At 47.4% G+C, this 21925-nt stretch overlaps 1 protein-coding gene across 2 annotated transcripts; it reads left to right on the top strand.

Moving 5' to 3' along the window:
- Nucleotides 1–19: 19 nt before the first annotated feature.
- Nucleotides 20–20125, top strand: aebp2 (AE binding protein 2). 2 transcript variants are annotated; one of them, XM_048268514.1, is made up of 8 exons: nt 20–672; nt 8347–8563; nt 9728–9835; nt 10368–10554; nt 11887–12011; nt 13618–13685; nt 16944–17057; nt 19009–20125. In XM_048268514.1, the coding sequence occupies exons 1-8, from the start codon at nt 146–148 to the stop codon at nt 19019–19021; spliced, it is 1359 nt and encodes a 452-aa protein (XP_048124471.1). In that variant the 5' UTR covers nt 20–145; the 3' UTR covers nt 19022–20125. The 2 variants fall into 2 exon arrangements, with proteins under 2 accessions (XP_048124471.1, XP_048124470.1); XM_048268513.1 differs by having other exon boundaries at nt 11869–12011.
- The last annotated feature ends 1800 nt before the right edge of the window (nt 20126–21925 follow it).

Below are 21925 nucleotides of genomic sequence, written 5' to 3'. Positions count from 1 at the left end.
TCATGAGTCTCCGCCTCTCACGTCCCTGTTCAACCTCTCGTGGTGCATCTCTCGAAGCTGGTTGGGGAACGAGAGCGCACGTAGAGACTATCGTTCTGGCTTAACTTCGTGGGGGTACAAATCGAAAAGCTTTTAACGATTAAAAATGGCTACCACTTCCACCGATGGCACGGATCAGGAATCCTCTTCTCCAGGCGATCAAAATCGAACTCTGGAAACTGAGAAAAGCGAACAGAAAGCAGAGGGCCTCGCCTCGGAACAGGAACCGGTTGGAAACGACACTGTAAAAATGGACGTGAACGGTGGACAAGAAGGAGCAACAGAGGAGGACGAGAAACCATCGCCCGTACCCGAAGTCTGCCCAGAAACTACACCAACAGCTGTCATCGCTAAGGAGGAAAGCGATGTGGTAAATGATATGGATTGTGACCTTGCGGAATCCGGCAAAAGTCCGGAGCAGAGAAGCCATGCGAGCTGCAACGGCACCGGCGACGGGACGGGGGAGCCGAAACAAGAACAAAGGGAAGAGAACGTGTCCTCTCCAAGCGACTGCATGAAGAGTAAAGCCGATGATTGCACGGATAAAACCGATCATGGCATAAAGAGACGAGCCAGCGTAGAAATGTCTTCGTCCGACGGAGAGCCTTTGAGTAGAATGGATTCAGAAGACAGGTTTGTGTACACCCATGAAGGCGTAATTAGTTAAGACATATAGCCTCCATCACAACTTCGGCGACACTGCACTGATGGTGCAAATGTGGGCTGCTGATTGATTCACGATAATGGCTAAAGTTAACGCTTCAGTTGAGTTACTATTGTTGCTAAACAAGATACATTGTGGCTTGTCCTCCGGCGTCGACCTAACGGTGGCCCCAAAGTTCTTTTTCAGCTCTGACTGTTTTTACCTTTTGTTTCTCAAGTTCGATTGAACTTATGTTCGTTATGTCAGTGTTTCCATTGGGCTGATTAATTGCAGAACTGTGGAAATAATATGCTTAGGTAGGCCTTCGTTCTGACACTCGATTTCCTTATTTATCCTGTCGCTTAGCCTACATCGATAGACTAACAAAATGATTTTGCACGGAGCTAAAAATAGTCTTTTGTTGTGATGAAGCTTTAAGACAGACCAGATGATGGTAGAGGCTTACAAATTGCATGCCTCGATATTAGTGATTGTTTTAAAACGTTATACACTTCCTTTGTCACTACTAGAGTAGAGTGAAGTTTATCCTTCTTTTTATTTACACGACCTATTACAATTCTGTGTGGAAAATGTATCCTTCAACCCAGCCAGAACGAGTAAGAAGCATACATTGCACTAAATGCATATAAGTCGTCAAAAATGAAAAAAAGTGAAATTTTAATTTATTCCGGGACAAGTTCTTGGTCATGTCCCCTTCGAGGTGGTCGTCAAAAACAGTTTTATTTTTTATTTTTTTTTGCTCGGCCTCCTAATGGCTGAATAAAAAAAAGTGTTCAAATTTGGCCATATGGGACATCACAGCTGCATTGTCAGCTTCAAATGATAAATTGACAGTAACGGTTCTGTCATTCAGGCAAATTACACAAACGAGTCATAGGCTACGGGAATTTCTAGACCGACTGACAGAATGAAGTCTCTTTAAACTCCTACACATTTAAACCGCACCTGTCACATGGGGAAGTGCCAAAGCAGACTTTTCTTAAAACACATGTCGTTTCTCCATACTAGATACAAGAAGTCAAGAACTTGGCATTAGATCATCACAATTCTGTGAAATCACAGTGTAGGTTCTATCTGCTGGCCTATTTTTCTCAGACTTTAGCGTTTAGCCTCCCACTGCATATGGAAAGGGCGCAGAACGTTTTGACTGGGTTACGCCAGCTAGTCTTTTAATTGGCCTCCTTTTGACAGAAGCCTTGGGTCAGCCACTGGATTCTGCTTGGCTTGTCAGCAGCCTCAGCGAGGACATAATTCAGCCCCTCCACTGTCCCCGATGCAGCTGTTGCTGCCTTTTTTCCGCCCCTCGTCCTCCTCCTCCCAGAGTGCTTTGGGGAGAAGCTAATTCTTCCCATTTCCCTTCCCTGTTAAGCACTTCCAGCGGGTCGCTCAGATGCTTGGGTTGTGATGGAGAGATTGGATGGATTTGTTTGTGAGGAGGTTGATGGACAGAACATGGGGAGATGAAGAATGGTCAGAGGGACAAAGAGAAGGAGGTATAGCCTACATGAAGGAAAATGGAGGAGATGGGTGGGGGGAGAGAGAAACTCTGTGAAGGAAGAAAGTGGCAGTGGCACATAACGAGAGAGAGAGTTAGAGAGATGGGCCACTAGCTGAGAAAAGATGACAAAATGGAGGGGTGTTGTCAGGCTTAACATACACTATGAAAGAGAATAAAATCCATTTGAGGAGGATAGGAGACAGATAAATCACAGAAAGCTCACACAAGAGACTGAGGCCAGACAGTGGAGAGAGAGAGGGGGGGGGGCAGGGAGCAGACTCTTAAAAAGAAAGGAGTAGAGAGAGAGAGGGTGAGGGAGAGAGAGACGAACGGACAGAGAGGGAGAGAGCGAGAGTCCTCTCTGTTTCCGTGTCCCGGGGCTTTGTCCGTGAGGGGAGTGGGCTGCAGATCTGCGAGTGTGAGAGCGGAGGCCTTGAGCCCTGCTGTTTGGGCAGCTGGAGGGCCTGAATGTAACTTTTGTTCCCACTCCTGGCAGCAATCCGGCCGCCACGCCAGAGCCCCACCACAGCTGCCCCTCCACTGGGGGGGGGGGGGGATGTGCACACATGTAGATGTTCAACCAGATCCTCTGTCTTATTTCTCATTGTTGGGTCTGTGTGTTGGTACGTGTGGGTGTGTGTGTGTGTGTGTGTGTGAGTAAGTGGGTGTGTGGCCTATATCATTGGTTCTTAAAGACTGGGTCGCGACCCACAGGTAGGAGATTTTATTTGGGTCGCCAGCATAGCATAGTGACAATTTATGTTGTGTAATACCCCTAGCTTATACCTTATATAGCTTAGGAAAGCTAACAGCTTTCCGTTAGGATCTAGTTTGTTAACTACCACAGTCACGAGTTGGGTCGTGATAGTCTGTCATTTTTAAAAAGTGGGTCCCCAGAAAAAAAGTTTGGGAAACACTGGCCTATATGATACTTTTTATTCATTTATGGAAGTGGAAGATTGTTAATGTATTGCCTTTCATGTCTGTTTACTACAGAGGCAGACTATATGTGTGTGTGCGTGTTGAATGTAGGCTTTCTGTGTATGTGGTTATATTGGTGGTGTGTGCTGGAGGCTGGGTCTGTGGTGGTCAGTGGCTCCTGTCTGGCAGTGCCCCCTATGCTCCGGCAGTTTGTCTTGCTGCTCTTGTAATTAGTGCAACTGTGGTTGGAAGCGCAGCTGTGGTTAAGCCAGCGAGTCTCCAGAGTTATGGGTAAGCATAACGCTCGCTCACACGCTGTGCGCTAACTGCTGGATGCTAACCGCTTCACTCTTTAACTCCTCGCCACCAGCGCCGAGCCTTTATCACGACAAAGCTCAAAAGGGGGGATTAGACGACCTCAGTTTCACTTTTGACAGATTGTCAGGCTCTCACGTTTCAGGTAAGCGGGTTTTGTTGAATCGAGTCGTTGCTCAGCTGCTTCAGGGAGTAAAGGTCAAAGACAGTTAATTTGGCTACACCTTCAAATTCCCCACAAGTGAGTTGGTTAGTGTAGTCAGTGAAGATGAAGTCTAGGCCAGACTTCACAGAAGAACAGTGCAAAGAGATGAAGTCATATCAAGACCGAAGGAGTGGGATTGAAGATCTCATTTTTATTCGATATTGAACGGTGCAATACGAGTGATGGACCTGGACTGTATCATGTAGGTTTTCGGCGCTTAATGGCCTTTCCCTGAATCCTTTGAGATGTCTCCTAACACCCTATTTTTGTCTGCCCTCCACCCTGCAACTGTCTGCCGTGCCCATGCCCTGGTCAGTGCAGAGGTCTCCCACTGAGCGCCATGCTGGCCGCTAAACGCTCACACGCACTAGGGCAACCAGATGTGTCCAGAACGGCCCCTGCTGTTCCCCAGGTGCAGTGCAGCTCTCCTGTCAGTCTCCACACACACCCTCCCTCCCTCCGGCCAGGCGAGAGACGCTCCCATAAAACTGCCCAGTGGAGGCACCGCTCTGAGCCTAAGTCGAGTCAGATGCGATGTCTTGTTTCAGACGTGTAGACACACACACACACACACACACACACACACACACACACACACACACACACACACACACACACACATGTGTTTCCGTTCTGTAATGAAAGCCATGAGAAGGAGCAGTTTTGGCTGATGGTCAGGGGTGGACAGGGAGAGAGAGAGGGAGGACACTATGAAAGAGAATAAAATCCATTTGAGGAGGATAGGAGACAGATAAATCACAGAAAGCTCACACAAGAGACTGAGGCCAGACAGTGGAGAGAGAGAGAGAGTTAGAGAGATGGGCCACTAGCTGAGAAAAGATGACAAAATGGAGGGTGTTGTCAGGCTTAACATACACTATGAAAGAGAATAAAATCCATTTGAGGAGGATAGGAGACAGATAAATCACAGAAAGCTCACACAAGAGACTGAGGCCAGACAGTGGAGAGAGAGAGAGAGTTAGAGAGATGGGCCACTAGCTGAGAAAAGATGACAAAATGGAGGGTGTTGTCAGGCTTAACATACACTATGAAAGAGAATAAAATCCATTTGAGGAGGATAGGAGACAGATAAATCACAGAAAGCTCACACAAGAGACTGAGGCCAGACAGTGGAGAGAGAGAGAGGGAGGTGGACAGGGGAATTAGTGGCCAGAGAGCTGGCCTCGGTAGCACCCCGTCATCTTGTTTATGGGTGGACAGGAACGCGTGGGAGCATGCTGCCTGTGTTACACAGATGGGCTGTCTCACCAACGGTCTCGCCGCCCGCCTTCCTTCTGTCTATTCAGGGTTTTCATCTTGGCATCTCTCTCTCTCTCTCTCTCTCTCTCTCTCTCTCTCTCTCTCTCTCTCTCTCTCTCTCTCTCTCTCTCTCTCTCTCTCTCTCTCTCTCTCTCTCTCTCTCTCTCTCTCTCTCTCTCTCTCTCTCTCTCTCTCTCTCTCTCTCTCTCTCTCTCTCTCTCTCTCTCTCTCTCTCTCTCTCTCTCTCTCTCTCTCTCTCTCTCTCTCTCTCTCTCTCTCTCTCTCTCTCTCTCTCTCTCTCTCTCTCTCTCTCTCTCTCTCTCTCTCTCTCTCTCTCTCTCTCTCTCTCTCTCTCTCTCTCTCTCTCTCTCTCTCTCTCTCTCTCTCTCTCTCTCTCTCTCTCTCTCTCTCTCTCTCTCTCTCTCTCTCTCTCTCTCTCTCTCTCCTCTTTAACTCCTCGCCACCAGCGCCGAGCCTTTATCACGACAAAGCTCAAAGGGGGATTAGACGACCTCAGTTTCACTTTTTTGACAGATTGTCAGGCTCTCTACGTTTCAGGTAAAAGCGGGTTTTGTTGAATCAGTCGTTGCTCAGCTGCTTCAGGGGTAAAGGTCAAAGACAGTTAATTTGGCTACACCTTCAAATTCCCCACAAGTGAGTTGGTTAGTGTAGTCAGTGAAGATGAAGTCTAGGCCAGACTTCACAGAAGAACAGTGCAAAAGAGATGAAGTCATATCAAGACCCGAAGGAGTGGGATTGAAGATCTCATTTTTATTCGATATTGAGCGGTGCAATACGAGTGATGGACCTGGACTGTATCATAACATAGGTTTTCTTAATGGCCTTTTCCCTGAATCCTTTGAGATGTCTCCCTAGCACCCTATTTTTGTCTGCCTCCACCCCTGCAACTGTCTGCGTGCCCATGCCCTGGTCAGTGCAGAGGTCTCCCACTGCGCCATGCTGGCCGCTAAGCTCCCACCGCGCACTAGGGCAACCAGATGTGTCCAGAGCGGCCCTGCTGTTCCCAGGTGCAGTGCAGCTCTCCTGTCAGTCTCCACACACACCCTCCCTCCCTCCCGGCCAGGCGAGGCGGCTCCCATAAAACTGCCCAGTGGAGGCACGCTCTGAGCCTAAGTCGAGTCCAGATCACGATGTCTTGTTTTCAGGCGTGTAGACACACACACACACACACACACACACACACACACACACACACACACACACACACACACACACATGTGTTTCCGTTCTGTAATGAAAGCCATGAGAAGGAGCAGTTTTGGCTGATGGTCAGGGTGGACAGGGAGAGAGAGAGAGGGAGGTGGACAGGGGGAATTAGTGGCCAGAGAGCTGGCCTCGGTAGCACCCCGTCATCTTGTTTATGGGTGGACAGGAACGCGTGGGAGCATGCTGCCTGTGTTACACAGATGGGCTGTCTCACCAGCGGTCTCATTCCCGCCCTTCCTTCTGTCTATTCAGGGTTTTCATCTTGGCATCTCTCTCTCTCTCTCTCTCTCTCTCTCTCTCTCTCTCTCTCTCTCTCTCTCTCTCTCTCTCTCTCTCTCTCTCTCTCTCTCAGTTCCACTCAAAGAAGCTTTTTTTAAGCTTTGCTCTCATCACAGAGTACTGCCAAAGCAAGTGAAAAGAAACATGAAAGTATAAGAATAACAGCAGTGGAAACAAAGGAGGAACAAATAAACAAAAGAAGAATATCAACAGCTCTATCAAGCGTCTCTCTCTCTCTCTCTCTCTCTCTCTCTCTCTCTCTCTCTCTCTTTCTTTTTCTTTCTTTTCTTTTTCTTTCTTTCTTTCTTTCTTTCTTTCTTTCTTTCTTTCTTTCTTTCTTTCTTTCTTTCTTTCTTTCTTTCTCTCTCTTTCTCTCTCTCCTGCCCCATTCATACACTCCAACAAGCTCACTGTAGAGATCGTACACAGTGAATGTGTGTGCTCACAGTCGCAGATAATCACTAGCTTGGAGGGCTGTAGTGTGGTTGTTTCAAGGCATAATTGTGTCCTCTCCTTCAGACATCTGCCTCTGGTCATAGGTCTGGCCCACCACACACACACACACACACACGCACACACGCACACACAGATGCACACATTGTGTCGTGTCCTCAGGAAGCCAGACAGGTGGAGATGTGCTGACTCGCAGGCCCTGTAACATTCGTTCATCACCTTCAAAACCACATGTGAGTGTGCAAGCCCCTGCTGCAGTGCGTGGGGTGTTAAAGACGCTAGGATGCCGAGGCCGACCAGAGCCACGCGGTCAGTCATGCACACACACACACACGCACACACACACACACACACACTCCACCACTACCACCAGCAGCAGAAGCACACGGTGTCTCAGACACGGCTAGCTGCCTCTGAGTGGGCCACAGCAGATGGAAGCTGCCGGAGACTCCAGCGAAGGGCCGCGCTGGTTTTTCTTTTCTCTCTCCCTCCTTGTTGTTGTTGTGAGTGAGCTCACCAGCCAGTCTCTCCCTCCCTCCCTTTCTTCTGTTTCCCCCCCCCTATCCTCCAAATCCCTCTATTCCTTCGCTTCCAGCCATCAGCACCCCGACCCCCCAATCATGCCCACGACGGAGGGCTGAGTTTGGGCCGCGTCCCTCCCCGCTGCTGCCTATTCAAGTCCATTTAGGCCTCTTCACGCTCCTTCAATAACATTACTACTGCACGGAGAGGGGGGAGGGGGGGGGAAAGATCTGGACAAGTGCAAATGAGAGACAGAGAGCTACACGTGCAGAAAGAGCACAAAAGGAGTGAGAGGGAAAAAAAATGGAGAAAAATGTAATAAGAGGAGACAGAGACCAGAGTGCTAGAGACCATTTGGTATGTGTAGAAGCCACGCGGAACACGAAGGGCTCGGACCTTAAAAGATCTCGGGAGAGAGTCGGAGCACAAAAGAGGGAGACGCTGTTGTATGGGCTGCTCGAAGGCCCAGCTGGCCGATCTCTGCTAGTGGTTGAGCGCGAGCCCAGAGCGTCCAGTGCAGCTGCAGGTCTGGCCCTCTCTTTAGGCGGCCGGGAGCCTCTCGCTGGGCCTCCCTGTGGTCTGGGCCAGTGTAAATAGGCAGGCGTGTTTTATGTAAGCAGCGTAACTCGGCATGGCTGTGCTGGTGCAAACAAAGGCCTGGAGAATAGCACTCTGGAGAGCGGTGGTCCTGAAGGCACGTTTCTGTGTTTGGTAAGCACTGTCCACAATCTGTGTGTGTGTGTGTGTACGCTCAGCTGTCAAGTCTTAGGGCCTCAGTATCAGCAGAGCTTTGGACATTGGGCCTGACATGGCCCTTGTAATGACCAGGGATTCACAGTGCCCGCAGATGTTTTGTCATGACCACACAAACTAGCAGAACACAGTCGTTATGCATCACACAAGTGTTGTCACTGTCAACTATCTTGTAATAATCATGTAATGTGTGTGTGTGTGTGTGTTCAGTATCAGCAGCACTCTTATGGACCTGGAGAGCACAGCGTCCAGCGGCCGCTCCACGCCGGCCATGATGAACGGCCACGGCGGCACGGCGGTCCCTGCCCCCAAGGGCTCCTCCTCGTCCTACCCGTGCTGCTGGGACCAGTGCCACATGCTGTACAGCAACAGCCCCGACCTGGCCGAACACATCCGCGGCACACACGTGGACGGCCAGCGAGGAGGGGTCAGTCTTTCTGTCTGTCTGTCTCTCTCTGTCTCTCTCTCTCTGTCTGTCTCTCTGTCTGTCTGTTTGTCTCTGTCTGTCTCTCTGTTTGTCTCTGTCTCTGTCTCTGTGCCTGTCTGTCTGTCTGTTTGTCTCACTGCTTGCCTGTTTGTTTAGAACGGTCCTGCAGTCTCACATGACATACTCGACCTCCTTTCTGTGTTTTTATTGCTCTCTCCATTTGTTGTTGCTTGTCTTCCTCTCTACTCAGTTGCTCTCATGGCCTCTTCTCCTCATCCCTGCATCCCTCTGTTCCCTGGGGCTATACAAGTATACATGTGAGTGGGTCTGCTTGCATCGAACAGTGCTTGTAGCATCGTGTTCTGCAAGTTGCTCACTTTTTTTGTTAGTCAGGAGGAGTATGCCTTTACAAGGATAAAATATATATATATATATATATATACACACACACACACACACACACACACACACACACACACACACACACACACAGAAAGAGATGCAGACACACATACATATTTTACTTGCAATAACCTTTTCACTAGTTCTCTTCTCTCTGTCTCATTCTCACTCTCCATACCACAGTCTCAGGAGGGCTGAACAGACCCACACAGTCTCTCTCTCTCTCTCTCTCTCTCTCTCTCTTTTCTCTAGCTCTCTCTCTTTCTCTCTTTTCTCTAGCTCTCTCTCTTTCTCTCCCTTGCTGTCTCTGTATCTGTCCATCATGTGCTCTCTCCTCTCTCCACCTGGTTGCTAGCGCTGTATCTGCTCTTGGCTGTGAAAAAAAGCCCAGCTGCAGACACGAGTTCAAATGGTTGTCAGCTCTTCTGTCTGCTCCCTGTGTTCTCACTATTCTCGTTTCATCCTCCTCCTGTCTGCGTGGAACTTTTTCACAACTTTTTTTTTAACCTTTAGCATGAAAAAAAAAACTATACCTTCATGCCAGAGGTTGTTGGAGTGTGTATAATGTTGACTCGGGCGCGAGTTGCTTCAGGCTAACTTTTTCTCTGTGCAAACTTTAAACACACTCCCTCACACATACACACTCACTCATGCATAACTGTCACATACTCACACACACACACTAGCACAGGCGTACAGGTGGTAGTGAGCTACTGGTTGACATTCAAGTGTGTGTGAGTGTCTTTGTCTTTCTCTTTGCAGGTGTTTGTGTGCCTATGGAAAGGCTGTAAGGTGTACAATACTCCGTCCACCAGCCAGAGCTGGCTTCAGAGACACATGCTATCCCACAGCGGAGACAAGCCCTTCAAGGTAAATAAGACTGCTCATGCACCCACACAGAGAGAGAGAGAGTACTAGAGGTGTTTCTCTCTCTCTCTCTCTCTCTCTCTCTCTCTCTCTCTCTCTCTCTCTCTCTCTCTCTCTCTCTCTCTCTCTCTCTCTCTCTGTGTGTGTGTCTGTCTCTGTGCATAGAGGCAGGCACAGACACACACTCACAAACTCACATTGGGTTTGCTAATTTGTTTTTTGGTAACCACATTTTATTTGTTTAAATTATGTTTAATTGTATCCGTTTTATTTATTTTTTATTTTTCATGCACCTTTTTGGTGAAGCACTTTGTGATCCTGTCTGAAAAGCACTATAAAAATTAAATGTACTATTTACTCTGTAAATTTATATTTAATTATTTTATCCTGCACCATTTATTTTGCACCATTTAATAAATATTCACTAAATTTAAGAGATTGAAGAACTGACCTGTACCTGTTTTTTGTGCGTCAAAAGAACACCGCTAGGAACTCTGTCATAGAAGTTTTCTGAATCCCCTTCTTTCCTCAACAGTGTGTGGTTGGAGGTTGCAATGCCACCTTTGCCTCCCAGGGGGGGCTAGCGCGCCACGTGCCCACCCACTTCAGCCAGCAGAACTCCTCCAAGATGTCCAGTCAGGCCAAACTGAAGGAGGAGTCGCCCTCCAAAGCAGGCATCAACAAACGGAGGAAGCTGAAGAACAAACGCCGACGCTCGCTGCGTATGTGTCCATCCCTGTCTCTCTCTCTCTCTGTCTGTCTGTCTGTCTCACTCTCTCTGTCTCTCTCTCCACTTTACCCACAGCACTCGTGTCCTGAAAGGTTCTCTTCCTCTGTCTCCTCTTTTTCTCTTGTCTGCTCCTGGATGAGGTCTTTTCTTTTGAATCAAACGTTACTGGGTGTTTTTCTCTTCACTCTTCTAGTCCTAGTGATTCATCACTCTTAACCCTTAAAGGTGTAGGTTTTTGAACATTCTAAGTTCTGCAACAATTGAAGGTTCTAAAATTCTATGTTGAATTTAATGAACCCAGATATTCTTTAGAACGTTCATTTCTCAACATTCCCATCACACCGGTGTGACGGTACTCCTTTTTAAGGGTTAAGGGTCCTTGCACACTTATTCCACTGGGTCAGACACAGACACAAGAGTGGGGGACACCGATCGATTCCTTCAGTTAGATTTGCTATCATCTCACAGGCTGGCTGGTGTGGATTTGCTATCATCACAGGCTGGCTGGTGTAGATTTGCTATCACAGGCTGGCTGGTGTAGATTTGCTATCATCTCACAGGCTGGCTGGTGTGGATTTGCTATGAGAGATAGATACTTTATTGATCCCCAGGGGAATGACGGCACTTCCAAACCACCATGCGTGTTGGCACCAGGGGAGATAACCGATAAGGTGGACCACAGCCATAGTTGGATGAAAAAACAAGTGTGTGTGTGTGTTTGTTGGTGAAGGTGAATGTGTGTGTGTGTGTTGGTGAAGGGGTGTGTGTGTGTGTGTTGGTGAAGGTGAATGAGTGTGTGTGAGGTTATGTGCTTATGAGAGGAAGTTGGCTGCTGGAGACTAACTGCTGCAGTGCCAGTGTTTTGATGTGGTCACCAAGTGTGTGTGTGTGTGTGTGTGTGTGTGTGTGTGTGTGCGCACCAGGCCTCGGAAACACTTCAGCTGGGCGAGACTGCACTTGGCCTCCCAGCAGCACTGTGGCAGACACACACACACACACACACACTTGAATGAGCACAGCAGTTGCACACTGTTTAGACCATTTTAATGTGTCGAAGCAGTGTAATCAATCAGTCATCAACGTTTGTGATTAGGTTTAGATTTTAAAGCCTTTTCCTTTAATGTCGGTAACAACTCATTCAGTGAGATATACACAAACAATAAAGCCCCAGAGATACCTAAGAGCTGAGAGAAGGTCTTAAATTGCTGGCTTGAGGGTTGTAGTAGGAAGCACCTAGTAAGCCATGGCTTCCCTCTCGTCTAAACGTGTCCAGCTGTTTTAACGTTCCCCTTCTCTCACCGCACAGTCTCTGTCCTTCCCGCAGCGCGGCCACACGACTTCTTCGACGCCCAGACGATGGACGCCATCCGGCACCGAGCCATCTGCCTCAACCTGGCCACCCACATCGAGAGCCTGGGCAACGGCCACAGCGTAGTCTTCCACAGCACGGTAAGAGTCAGTACTGCCGAGTGAACACCAGGGGGCACCAGAGCCCCAACTGTCCCACAAACACTCCTTCAGTGTGAAGTCTAAACCACTACTAGGTAACTAGTAGGCCTGTGTGTGTGTGTGTGTGTGTGTGTGTGTGTGTGTGTGTGTGTGTGTGCCCCATCATTGGTACATATTAAGTTGTTCAGTAATTCCATCTTTTACCCTTTTTTAATCATTTTTTAGTTTAGAAGTATAGATGAGTAGTTGCGCTTGCAATTATTTTGCACCCACACATCTTCTCACACACACTTACAGACACACAGAAAAACAAAACATTAGGGATTTGTTTACAGTGTCCAGACCTCTGGCTGCACTAGACAAAGGCAGGGCTCCCCTTGTCTAATAATTTCCTTCAGAATCAGACCAAATCTCCTGAGCCGTCCACATACCTCTGCAACTCCCACCACTGCGTCCCTCCCACAGAGTGACCAGCCTGACGGCCGGCTTGGCATCCCCCCTGTAATGCTCTGCTTTACTTGATAAATGAGGACAAATCCCGCAACACTCACAAATTCTTCCTTATTCATAATTCCTAATTTCTCTAAATATAAACTGTCTTTCTTTAATAGCTCTTAAGACCTTAATAAGCTTAAAATCACAGTTGTACGTGCGTGTCCAGAGGACTGTGGTCTATTTGTGTCCGCAGCAGGCTTCTGTAGTTACAGGCCCATGGGACTGGAGCTCACCCCTGTGAAAGATTAATTAAAAAGCTAATAAAGTGGCTGGCAGCTCAGTGGCCCTCCTACGTACAGGCACACACACACACACACACACACACACACACACACACACACACACACACACGCACGCTCTCCTATCTCACACAGGCAAACCGGCTCGTACACATTCACACCAAGGAGTTTACACACACACACACACACACAGGCTAAGCCAGACTGTTTATGGAGCCTGACCACAACACTGACTCTACCCCTACACACATAGCTGAAGTTCCTCCTCGAGATCAGCTTCCTGCTCAACAAGTAAGGGATAGTGGATGACACAACGTTCGGTTCACAGAAATGAATGCACATTCGAGGTGGTAAAACGGCCCGAAGCGCAGCTGAGGCTTCGAGTAAGCGTTCCGCACCTCGTAAGTGCATTTATTTCTGTGAACCGAACGCCATGGAGTCCATTATCCTGCTTATTCCACTGTTGCCACTTGCGTTGTGTTCATTTCCTGTTATAATGTAAACGTTTTAATCGCTAACACTGTCTTGTTTGTTGGCTAGAACTACTTCTTTTTGCCACATATCAAACTAATTTCTCAACTTGCAGGAAAAACTGCCGTTACTAGTTCTAAATGGATGGTTGCTACGGCCAAAGGCCAGTCGTTAGTTCCATCTCTCCTGTTGTCAAGCGGGCATATCCCAGGATTCTGATTAACCTTATCTTTGAAACATCGCTATTTTCACTGATTTCAGGAAAATCAGTGAGCTAAAAAGTGAAATATTATTATAATGAATGGGTTTAGGTGACTTGCTTGTCTTTCTATTATTTAGGTGTTGGCTTTGTCTCTTTTCGTTATTTATGTTTTTATTTATGCTTTTTTTTTTTGTCTCAGGTGATCGCCAGGCGGAAAGAGGATTCTGGGAAGGTGAAGGTTCTCCTACACTGGACTCCTGAGGACATGTGAGTAGAGAGAAGAAGAAAAAGGGATAAAGACAGACAGATGGAAGGGGGGAGAGAGAGAGAGTGGGATAAGGAGAGGGGGGCAGAGCGGGAGGGAGAGAGAGAGAGAGATAAGGAGTGGGAGTGGGAGAGTCTCAGACCCCTGGCCTCTCCACCATTTTGCCTCCCAAAATGTCAGCTGTTGAGCCGGCTGTGAGTCAGGAAGGAAGCTGGAGTCTGTGCTCTGTGTGTGGGGTCTGGCCGGCTCACTGCTGAGTCACACACACACACACACTTTGAAAGGGACACACACACACATTTTGAAAGGGGGACACAACATCTCTGAAAGATCCCTACAGCCACATTTACACACACACACACACACACACACACACACACACACACACACACACACACACACACACACACACAAATGCGCTCACATATTCACATGCACAGAATCTTTGAAAGAGGCATGAACACACATGCATTACAGAGAAAGTGGCCACACTTAATATGTGCATGTACACACACACTCACACGCACAAACACAGACGTATAATCTTAAGCGGATCTGGCTGTGGTCAGCCATTGATGTAACGCCACTTCAGCTGAATGTTGCATGATGGTGCCAGCGCTCAGGCGGTACCAGCTCAATCCAGTTCCTGTTCCTGGGCACACTCCTCAGCTCCACTCCAGTGAGCCAACCCCCAGCCACTGAGCAGAGCCCAAATCAGCTTGTGTTCTTGTTTGTGTCTACATGTTATAAAACAGTCATGTAGACCGCAGCCTGTTTCCGTAACAGTATACTTGTAAGAAGCCTACTGATAATTGACACGTATGTCACTACATGTTTTTAGCATCCTGCAATGATATCCTTATGTGCTATGGGATGTAGCTACATGTTTTTAGCATCCTACAATTTTGCATTGAAATCGAGCCAGTTAGTTCAGACATATGGCTGTGTTGAAAGACGCTCAGCTGTCACGATGGACCTGTTTCAGCCTCGTGTGATAGAAGTGAATGGACCTGTCTGAAGGCTCATGTCCCCCATGCTCGGGTAGCATGTGTTTTTCACTTGTACTGTCTGGGCTATCAGCCTACGAAGTCCTTTGCCAGGCCCCTCTACGCATTATCAGTGCGGCCTCGAGTCTCTTTTTGTCTTTCATCGAGCTCTATATCCATCACTCCACTCATCATTCTGTCAGGATGATGGGCGGCGGGCCTCCCCACAGAGTGGACCGCACGCTGGTCTGCGGAGAAGACGATGTGCCTCTCCATCAGCGTTAGCCCACTGGCCTGCTAGCGTCGGCAGCCAGGCCCTGCGGAACCCTTCATTCTTCACCAAGAAAGCCGAGCGATTTTCGCGGAAAAAGCAATTGATGGAAACAGAACATCCTCTTTTTTTCCTCCCCTTAACTCCGAGGATCTTGGCAGCTTCTCCCATAAGGCAATATTTATGTGCTCTTTCGGCGTCCTCTCTCCAAAGAAATAGTGAGGAATGCCTGATATTTTTTCTCTCTCTCTCCCCCCTGTCTCTCGTAGCCCCTCGCCGTGATGTGGTGGGGCTCACGGCAAGGCTGATGGATTGACCCCAAAAACACTCCGCACTTCCTCTCTCCGCTTGGCCAACCCAACATGGGGAAAATATCTACGGGCCTTCTCAGAGCTATCTGCGAAAGAGCTCTTGGTCTGACGGTTAGAAGGCAGGAGAGCGAGAAGAGAGAAAGAGTGAGAGAAGGGAGAGAGAAAGAGATGGGTGGAGAGAGTAGGACAAACAGCCCTTTTTTTGTACTGTTCCCCTCCCTCTTGTGGTCTCCACACACACACACACACACACACACACACCTCCCCATGCATGAGCCCTCCCCTCAAGGCTAGGTCTTGTATACCTGTCAGTGAGAATTATGGGTCCCAGTTCCTGAGGAGAATATTGCATTTCTGAGGGGTCAGGCAAGCGGCCTCTAGCATTCGATTTCGAAGAGCAGCTGGACTGACTCACCGCAGGCAAGAGGCTACATACCCACCTCTGGTGCCTGATCCCCAGGAAACGCACCACTGGTCAGAAAGCGCCTGCCGGACGGCCCTTTTTGAATGTGCTTTGTGCCTCGTTTATCAGTGTCAGAGTGACCGAGTTCCATGTGTGTCCATGGCAGAAAACTCAATGTGGTCCCTTTAGTGTCTTTCTTGGATTTCTGTCACTTTCTTTCTCATTCTCTCTCTACCTCCTCTCATTGTTCATCTTTCTCCCTCTCTCTTTCTCTCACCCTCACTCTTTTTCTTTCTTCCTCTCTTTACTGCGTTGTCTCCCTCTGTCTCTCTACCTGCTGGTCCTCTTGTGTCCAGAGACTCTGTCCTGAGTCCTGAGTCCTCCACAACGAGAAGTTTCTCCTGGCTGAAAACAACCAGAATGTGTTTTCGAGAGTGAGATGGGAGGAAAGAGTGAGCAAGAGGTTTGCCTTGATGTCTGGCCAGTACACCTCTCCAAGACTCTCCTGAGTGGAAACCAAGTGCCCCCCCATCACCCTTAGATGACCAATAATACTTGGAGCAAAAAATGTTTATCTCTTTAAAAGAAAACCCCAAGTGCATAGCTGGGATTTGAGTTTGAACAGGGTTCTACTAGCATCAGCATTCCTGCACTCCCCTCAAATCCAATGTTGTTCTCATTAGAAGCATCCAGGAGGCACTTTTCGTGTGTGTATGTGTGTGTGTGTGTGTGTGTGGTCAAAGTAGCAACTCGTTCGTCTCGGGTAGTGTTTGTGCGTGGTTGCTGTGCGATCTTCTTGTTGGTGCGTTTTTTCTCCTCCTGTTCAAGACCGGCGTGCACGCTCTCTCCTCCTGGGAACTTCTATTCTGAGGCAGCCATCAATCTGCGCCTGAGGAATGCCTGTCGGGCGGAGCGATAACACAGAAAAGTTGTGCCTCCCGGGAGACGCTTTCTTTTCAAGCGTACATTTCTGGGTCATGAAAACAAGTCGAACCCAAACAACTGTCTTTCGTGGAATCGGCCCAAAAGTGGAAAAGAGGCGTGTGTGGAGGGGCGGTTGGTGGCCGTTGATCAACAACCTCCGGGCTTCTCTAGTGGGGTTACGTACAGAGTTAGGGATAAATGTGTCTCGTAGGCGGTGTGGTGTGGAAAGATTTAAAATTGATTGTGTGTGTGTGGGAGTATTTCTCTCTTTAAAACAACTCATTGGTAGTCCAGGCTTAGATTGTTCAATTAAAAGAACACATTCTGACCGTTTGACCCCCGTTTTGCTCGGTCCTCTCCCGCAGCTTGCCGGACGCGTGGGTGAGCGAGAGCGATCGGCCACAGCTCAAGACCAAAGTGGTGCACCTCTCCCAGCTGCCTCAGGACACAGCCGTGTTGCTGGACCCCAACATCTACAGGTGAGACGCCACTTCAGCCATGAGCTCATGTGCACATTCACAGTCAAATGAAGCCCCAAAACCTAAGCATTGCATCTCTTAACTAATGTTTTTAAATAGTTCTACTAGCCCATCACACAGGATGTATGCATGCACACACACACACACACACTGACTCACACTTAGGGTTGGGCACCGAAACACGGTTCTAATGTGGCACCGGTGCCGCATCGAATAACAAAGTGGATTTCTGTGCCTCATTTCGGTGCCTTTTTTTTTTTTTTTCGAGGCATCACTGCATGTCATGCGCCATCTCTAACGCCTTGCTCTGATAGCAACACATCCAGATACAGTTAGCTAACATAAACACTGGATGTATAAACCAGAGGGGTGCACCACATAGGCGAGTGGACAGTGTTTGACAGCTTGCGTGAGCCCAAGTAGCTTACTTTAAAGCATATCGCAAGCTCCTGTCAAAATCTAGCAGTGGGCCTAACTACACACAAGCAAAAGGCTATGAAACAACATCAACAGTAGGACAGTTACACAATATCCTTGCTAATGCGCTAACTGGCATTTATTCTATGACAAGCTGTTTTAACATACCTTATGGCAAACCGCCTACACTGGGTAAACTTGAAAGCAGAGCTTACCATTGTGTGTGCATGCATGGCAAGCTGTTTTAACATTTAAATGTATTATTCGTAGGAGCAATGAGAATATTGATAGTAAATTGAATATAACAGTTCAATTTCATGTTCAAATTTGTCTTATCAATAAAAAAAAAGCAATTCATGCTTTAGACCATTTTAATTAAAAACATTTTAAAAACAAAGTACCGGTTCAGGCACCGTTTCGGCACCGGCACCGTTTTAAATGTATCGATTTAGCACCGGTATCGGATAAAACCCAAACGATACCCAACCCTACTCACACTAGAGCTTTCCAGAAGTTTTTGCAAATGCAGCTGCAACAAATCTGTTTTTAATTAGCACCCAATCGCACAAAAATAATCATTATTAAAATCTTCTATTAAACTTACTAAAGAAAAGTATCAGTCTACAATGGACGTCTTCCTGGACTGAGTAAACTCCCAGAGGAGTCACTGTCCAGTCCTGTATGTATGGTCAGAGACCCATGACCAATTAATCAATTCATGCTATCACGCTTGTAGACAGTAGTCCTCCAAAGGGACTCCATGGGTCACAGCTGTTTACACTTGCTGGCAGTTGCAACTCTTTGCCAGCAGATGGCACCCCTCACTGGAAGTTGGAGTGTTGCCGTTTAACACAGGGAGCATCAGGAATGCCGTTAAGGCCAACTATGGCCCTAATAACACACACACTCTTTAATTGGAGTACTTTTCACTGCATTGGCCTTGTGTGTAGTTAATCCGTGTGTCGATAATCCAAAATACATTAATTTCTGCACCTTGTTAAATGTCAATTCCCTTGTCAATTTTCTAATTAGTATTATGTGAGTGGTTGTAAATAAGATGACCGCATTGTTTAAGGTGGATTTGTATGGAGGCTATATGTATGAGGATTTGATGCCCCCCAGTAAGCTGGTATTTGAAGCATCCTGAGAATACTGTTGAATGCACACTCTACTGTGGGCGGAAGCCTATGTATCCATGCATGTTAATGACCACATAGCCCCCACACCCCCACTCAACAGCACAACCTGTAAGGCCCTCCATATGTGCAGTGTGCATTCAGGAACTTCCTAGGCACTCTGCTGCCCCAGTTTAAAAACAAAAAAAAACCCCATCATACCTCAACTGGCTTAGCTTTTCCCAGAAACCCGCATTCTAGAATTCCCCGAGGTCGTGCCCTTTCCCCCACGGCTGGGTTCAGCAGCAGGCCGGCACTCACCCCGGCCAGCGCTCCCTGCTTGGGCTCCAAATGGGACGCGTGTGCCAGTGCTTGGACTAACGCTCCCGGACTCTCGGTTTTTCTCTCTCTTGCCCCAGGATGTTCTTCTAGGCCCGGTGGGAGGCCCGTGTCGTGTCCTGCTGATGTCCGTGGTGTGACGTGAATGACCAGAACAGTCAAAACAGGAGGGTTTCTCTTTTTCATTTGTTTCATTTTGTTTGTTCGATATTTGTTGTGTTTTGATTCCCTCCCTCCTCTGTTCTTTGTTTTGTTGTTCAATTTTTGTGTCAATCTTTTCTTTTTAGTTTGCCAAAGTATGCAGTGACTTTATTTTGAGGGTTTTCCTTAAAACTATGAAACAAAAAAAAACATATCTGGTGCTGAAGTTTTGTCAAGAGCTTGTCTTTTTTTGAATATGTTTTTTTTTTCTGTAGAACACATAGGATTGAGAAAGCGTTTTTTGCTTTTCCTACACAATGAATTCTTATGTAGAACTTTGTATTTGTAGAAAAACTTGTCACTGTAAATATTCCTGGAGATTTGTAATATATTTTTATACCATGAAAATTTTACTGTACTGTACTTCTGCTGTAGATAGTTCAATCTCATGACCTGTTCTCTCCTCTCTCTTTTGTTTCTGCATTTTGAAGAAAAGCTATTTGTACATAATGTGATAAAGTAGACTTGACACATCCTGTTAATAGCTAGTGCTTTTCTCTCGTCCCTTGGCGCAGTAAGTTAAAAGGCAAGATTAAGTGACCTCTCCCTCTCCCTCACCTCAATCCTGTAATTGTGAAGCACTGGTTTGTGTCACCCCTGTGATGGTTCTGCATCTGATGATGAAGCAGATAGTCGGATACAGGTGAAGTACCTCCATCAGGCCAATTCTATCATAGTCGACATATATGTGTTTTGTTTTTCTGTGTGTGTGTGTGTGTGTGTGTGTGTGTGTGTGTGTGTGTGTGTGTGTCCATGTATATGGCTGTGCCTGGATCACACACGATGGCAGTATTAAGCTCCGATCTCTGTGGTGCAGGGAGGGAAGCGGTTTGCATGTGGGAAGAGGCTTTGCATAGAAATGTCAGCCGTGAGAATAGCTGTGCTCCTTAGTCTCCCGAGTCATGAGCACTTCACGTCTTGTCTTAACGTTGCGTAAGATGGGATCTCTAACTCTGTTTTTTTGTAATAAAATGGAATATTAATTTTAAAACGCCACCCGGCTTTGAGTGGGTTTTTCCCTTCTGTAAAATGATTTTTGTGTTGTGTTGTGTTGTGTTGTGTTGTGTTGTGTTGTGTTGTGTTGTGTTGTGTTGTGTTGTGTTGTGTTGTGTTGTGTTTTCCCCTACTGACGTCCAAGGAGAAGAGGGACAGTGTTGGTGTGCTGGTGAAGAGGGGGTGGAGTGGCTCTCTTTGGAATGTGGGTAGCCGGGCATCTGGGAATCATTTGCAGGACAATTCGTCGACGAGATGAACTAGGTTGAGTAAGGGGAGGGTCGGGGGATTTAAAAAAAAAAAAAAGGAAAAATTGCAGCGTTACCCTCAGACCAGGCAGTGTGGTGTGCTTGAACGGACAGCTGCCTTCTTTGTCAAATGCACATGTTCACCAGACCCAACCACACCAAGTCTTATGGCTTCCTTTCAACACTTCATAGTAAATACACCCTGACCAAAACATATGGTGCCCTTGAGGTGACGTCAGTGGATTTCGAATAATTTAGAGGCTTCGGCCCAGTGTTTACAAGCCTAATTCCCTTCTCAGGCATTGTGCAAGATGAGACAACCCAGGCCTGTGATTTAGAGGGCTGCTCAGAAGTAACCGGAGCAGTAGACGGGGATAACCCTGCGTTCGTCCCCTGACCACAACAATGAGCTTCGTCAAACTGAGTTCACAATCACACTTGGGGATGCAGAGCATTTTATAACTCACTCTCCTGGTGCTCTGTAGTGAATGACCGCGGCTGAAGTGCTCGCAAGGGGCAATTAGAATAAATGTGTGACAGCTGTCTGTGGCCGTCTGTCATGGCACAATGGGGCTGTTTGTGCAGCACTCGCTTGCTAACTCTTCTCGGCCAGGAGCGGACAAAAAGATAGAGCTCTGGGGCCAGGGATTTTTCAGTGCTCGAGTTTTGAAGTGGTGGTGATGGTGTAAGAAAGGGCCGAGATCCTGCATCAGTTGCAAAGCTGCTGGAAAAGATAGGTTTTATCCGACCAGTTTTGAATCTGGATGGGACTCCATGTCTGGATGTGTTTTGTGTGGGTTAGAGTCTCAATATCTTGTTTGCTATGTCATTCTAATAGTATGTTAGATGTGTAGTATTTGTCGATTGCTGCCTTTTTGAGGTTTTTGAATATTTTCTTTTCCCTCCTTCAGCACGTCAGTGACGGTGTGAAACAGGCAGAGGGCTGAAAATTTGAACGTTCTTTTTTTTTTCCCTTCTTCTCCTTTTTGCCATTAAGTGTTCGGTATGAGCCCTGCTGAACCGACCAAGAATTTAAGCCTTATATCAAGAACAAAGACAACACCACGATACCCTAAAATCACTTCTGGGAGCATTTCGTCTTCGGCAGGCATTCCAACTGATTTTTTGGAATATGAGCGCTGGCAAGGGGTGTGCGCTGGAATAAGTCTGTCCGTCCGTCTCTCCTCTCAAAGATTCCTTTCATTTTTATGATCCCTTAACTGCTTTTGGTGGTGATTATGCCTTTGCGCGGCCTACAATTTCTCAACAATTACTTGGAGGAAGGAAAAAAGGCAGGCACCGCAAGTAATCCACATTGCTTTTCTGCTGAACTGGCCTCAGCCGCATGCAGCCCTTTGCCGGAGTAAAAGGGAGATTTGTCACGACACCCTGAGCTGTGAGATGGGATGTGAAGGGCGGTGGTGATTCCTAAAAGCAGTTATGTGCACACTTCATCCAACCTCACTTCTTCCTCTGGTCCTGGTGAGAGGGGGGTTCAGCTTGAAAGTCTGACTCTTGTGGAGATTGTGAATGATTGTCCACTTATACATTTTTT

Source organism: Alosa alosa, chromosome 17, assembly GCF_017589495.1.
Source record: "Alosa alosa isolate M-15738 ecotype Scorff River chromosome 17, AALO_Geno_1.1, whole genome shotgun sequence".
NCBI classification, from domain to species: Eukaryota; Metazoa; Chordata; class Actinopteri; order Clupeiformes; family Clupeidae; genus Alosa; species Alosa alosa.
This window is presented reverse-complemented; position numbering and strand designations above follow the sequence as displayed.

What these genes read in the sequence shown, in the direction of transcription:
- aebp2 (XM_048268513.1), top strand. Translation starts at nt 146, where the DNA reads ATGGCTACCACTTCCACCGATGGCACGGATCAGGAATCCTCTTCTCCA. An exon ending in TGGACGGCCAGCGAGGAGGG is followed by an intron (nt 8,564 to 9,727) that starts GTCAGTCTTTCT and finishes TTCTCTTTGCAG; the next exon opens with GTGTTTGTGTGCCTATGGAA. An exon ending in CACTGGACTCCTGAGGACAT is followed by an intron (nt 13,686 to 16,943) that starts GTGAGTAGAGAG and finishes CCTCTCCCGCAG; the next exon opens with CTTGCCGGACGCGTGGGTGA.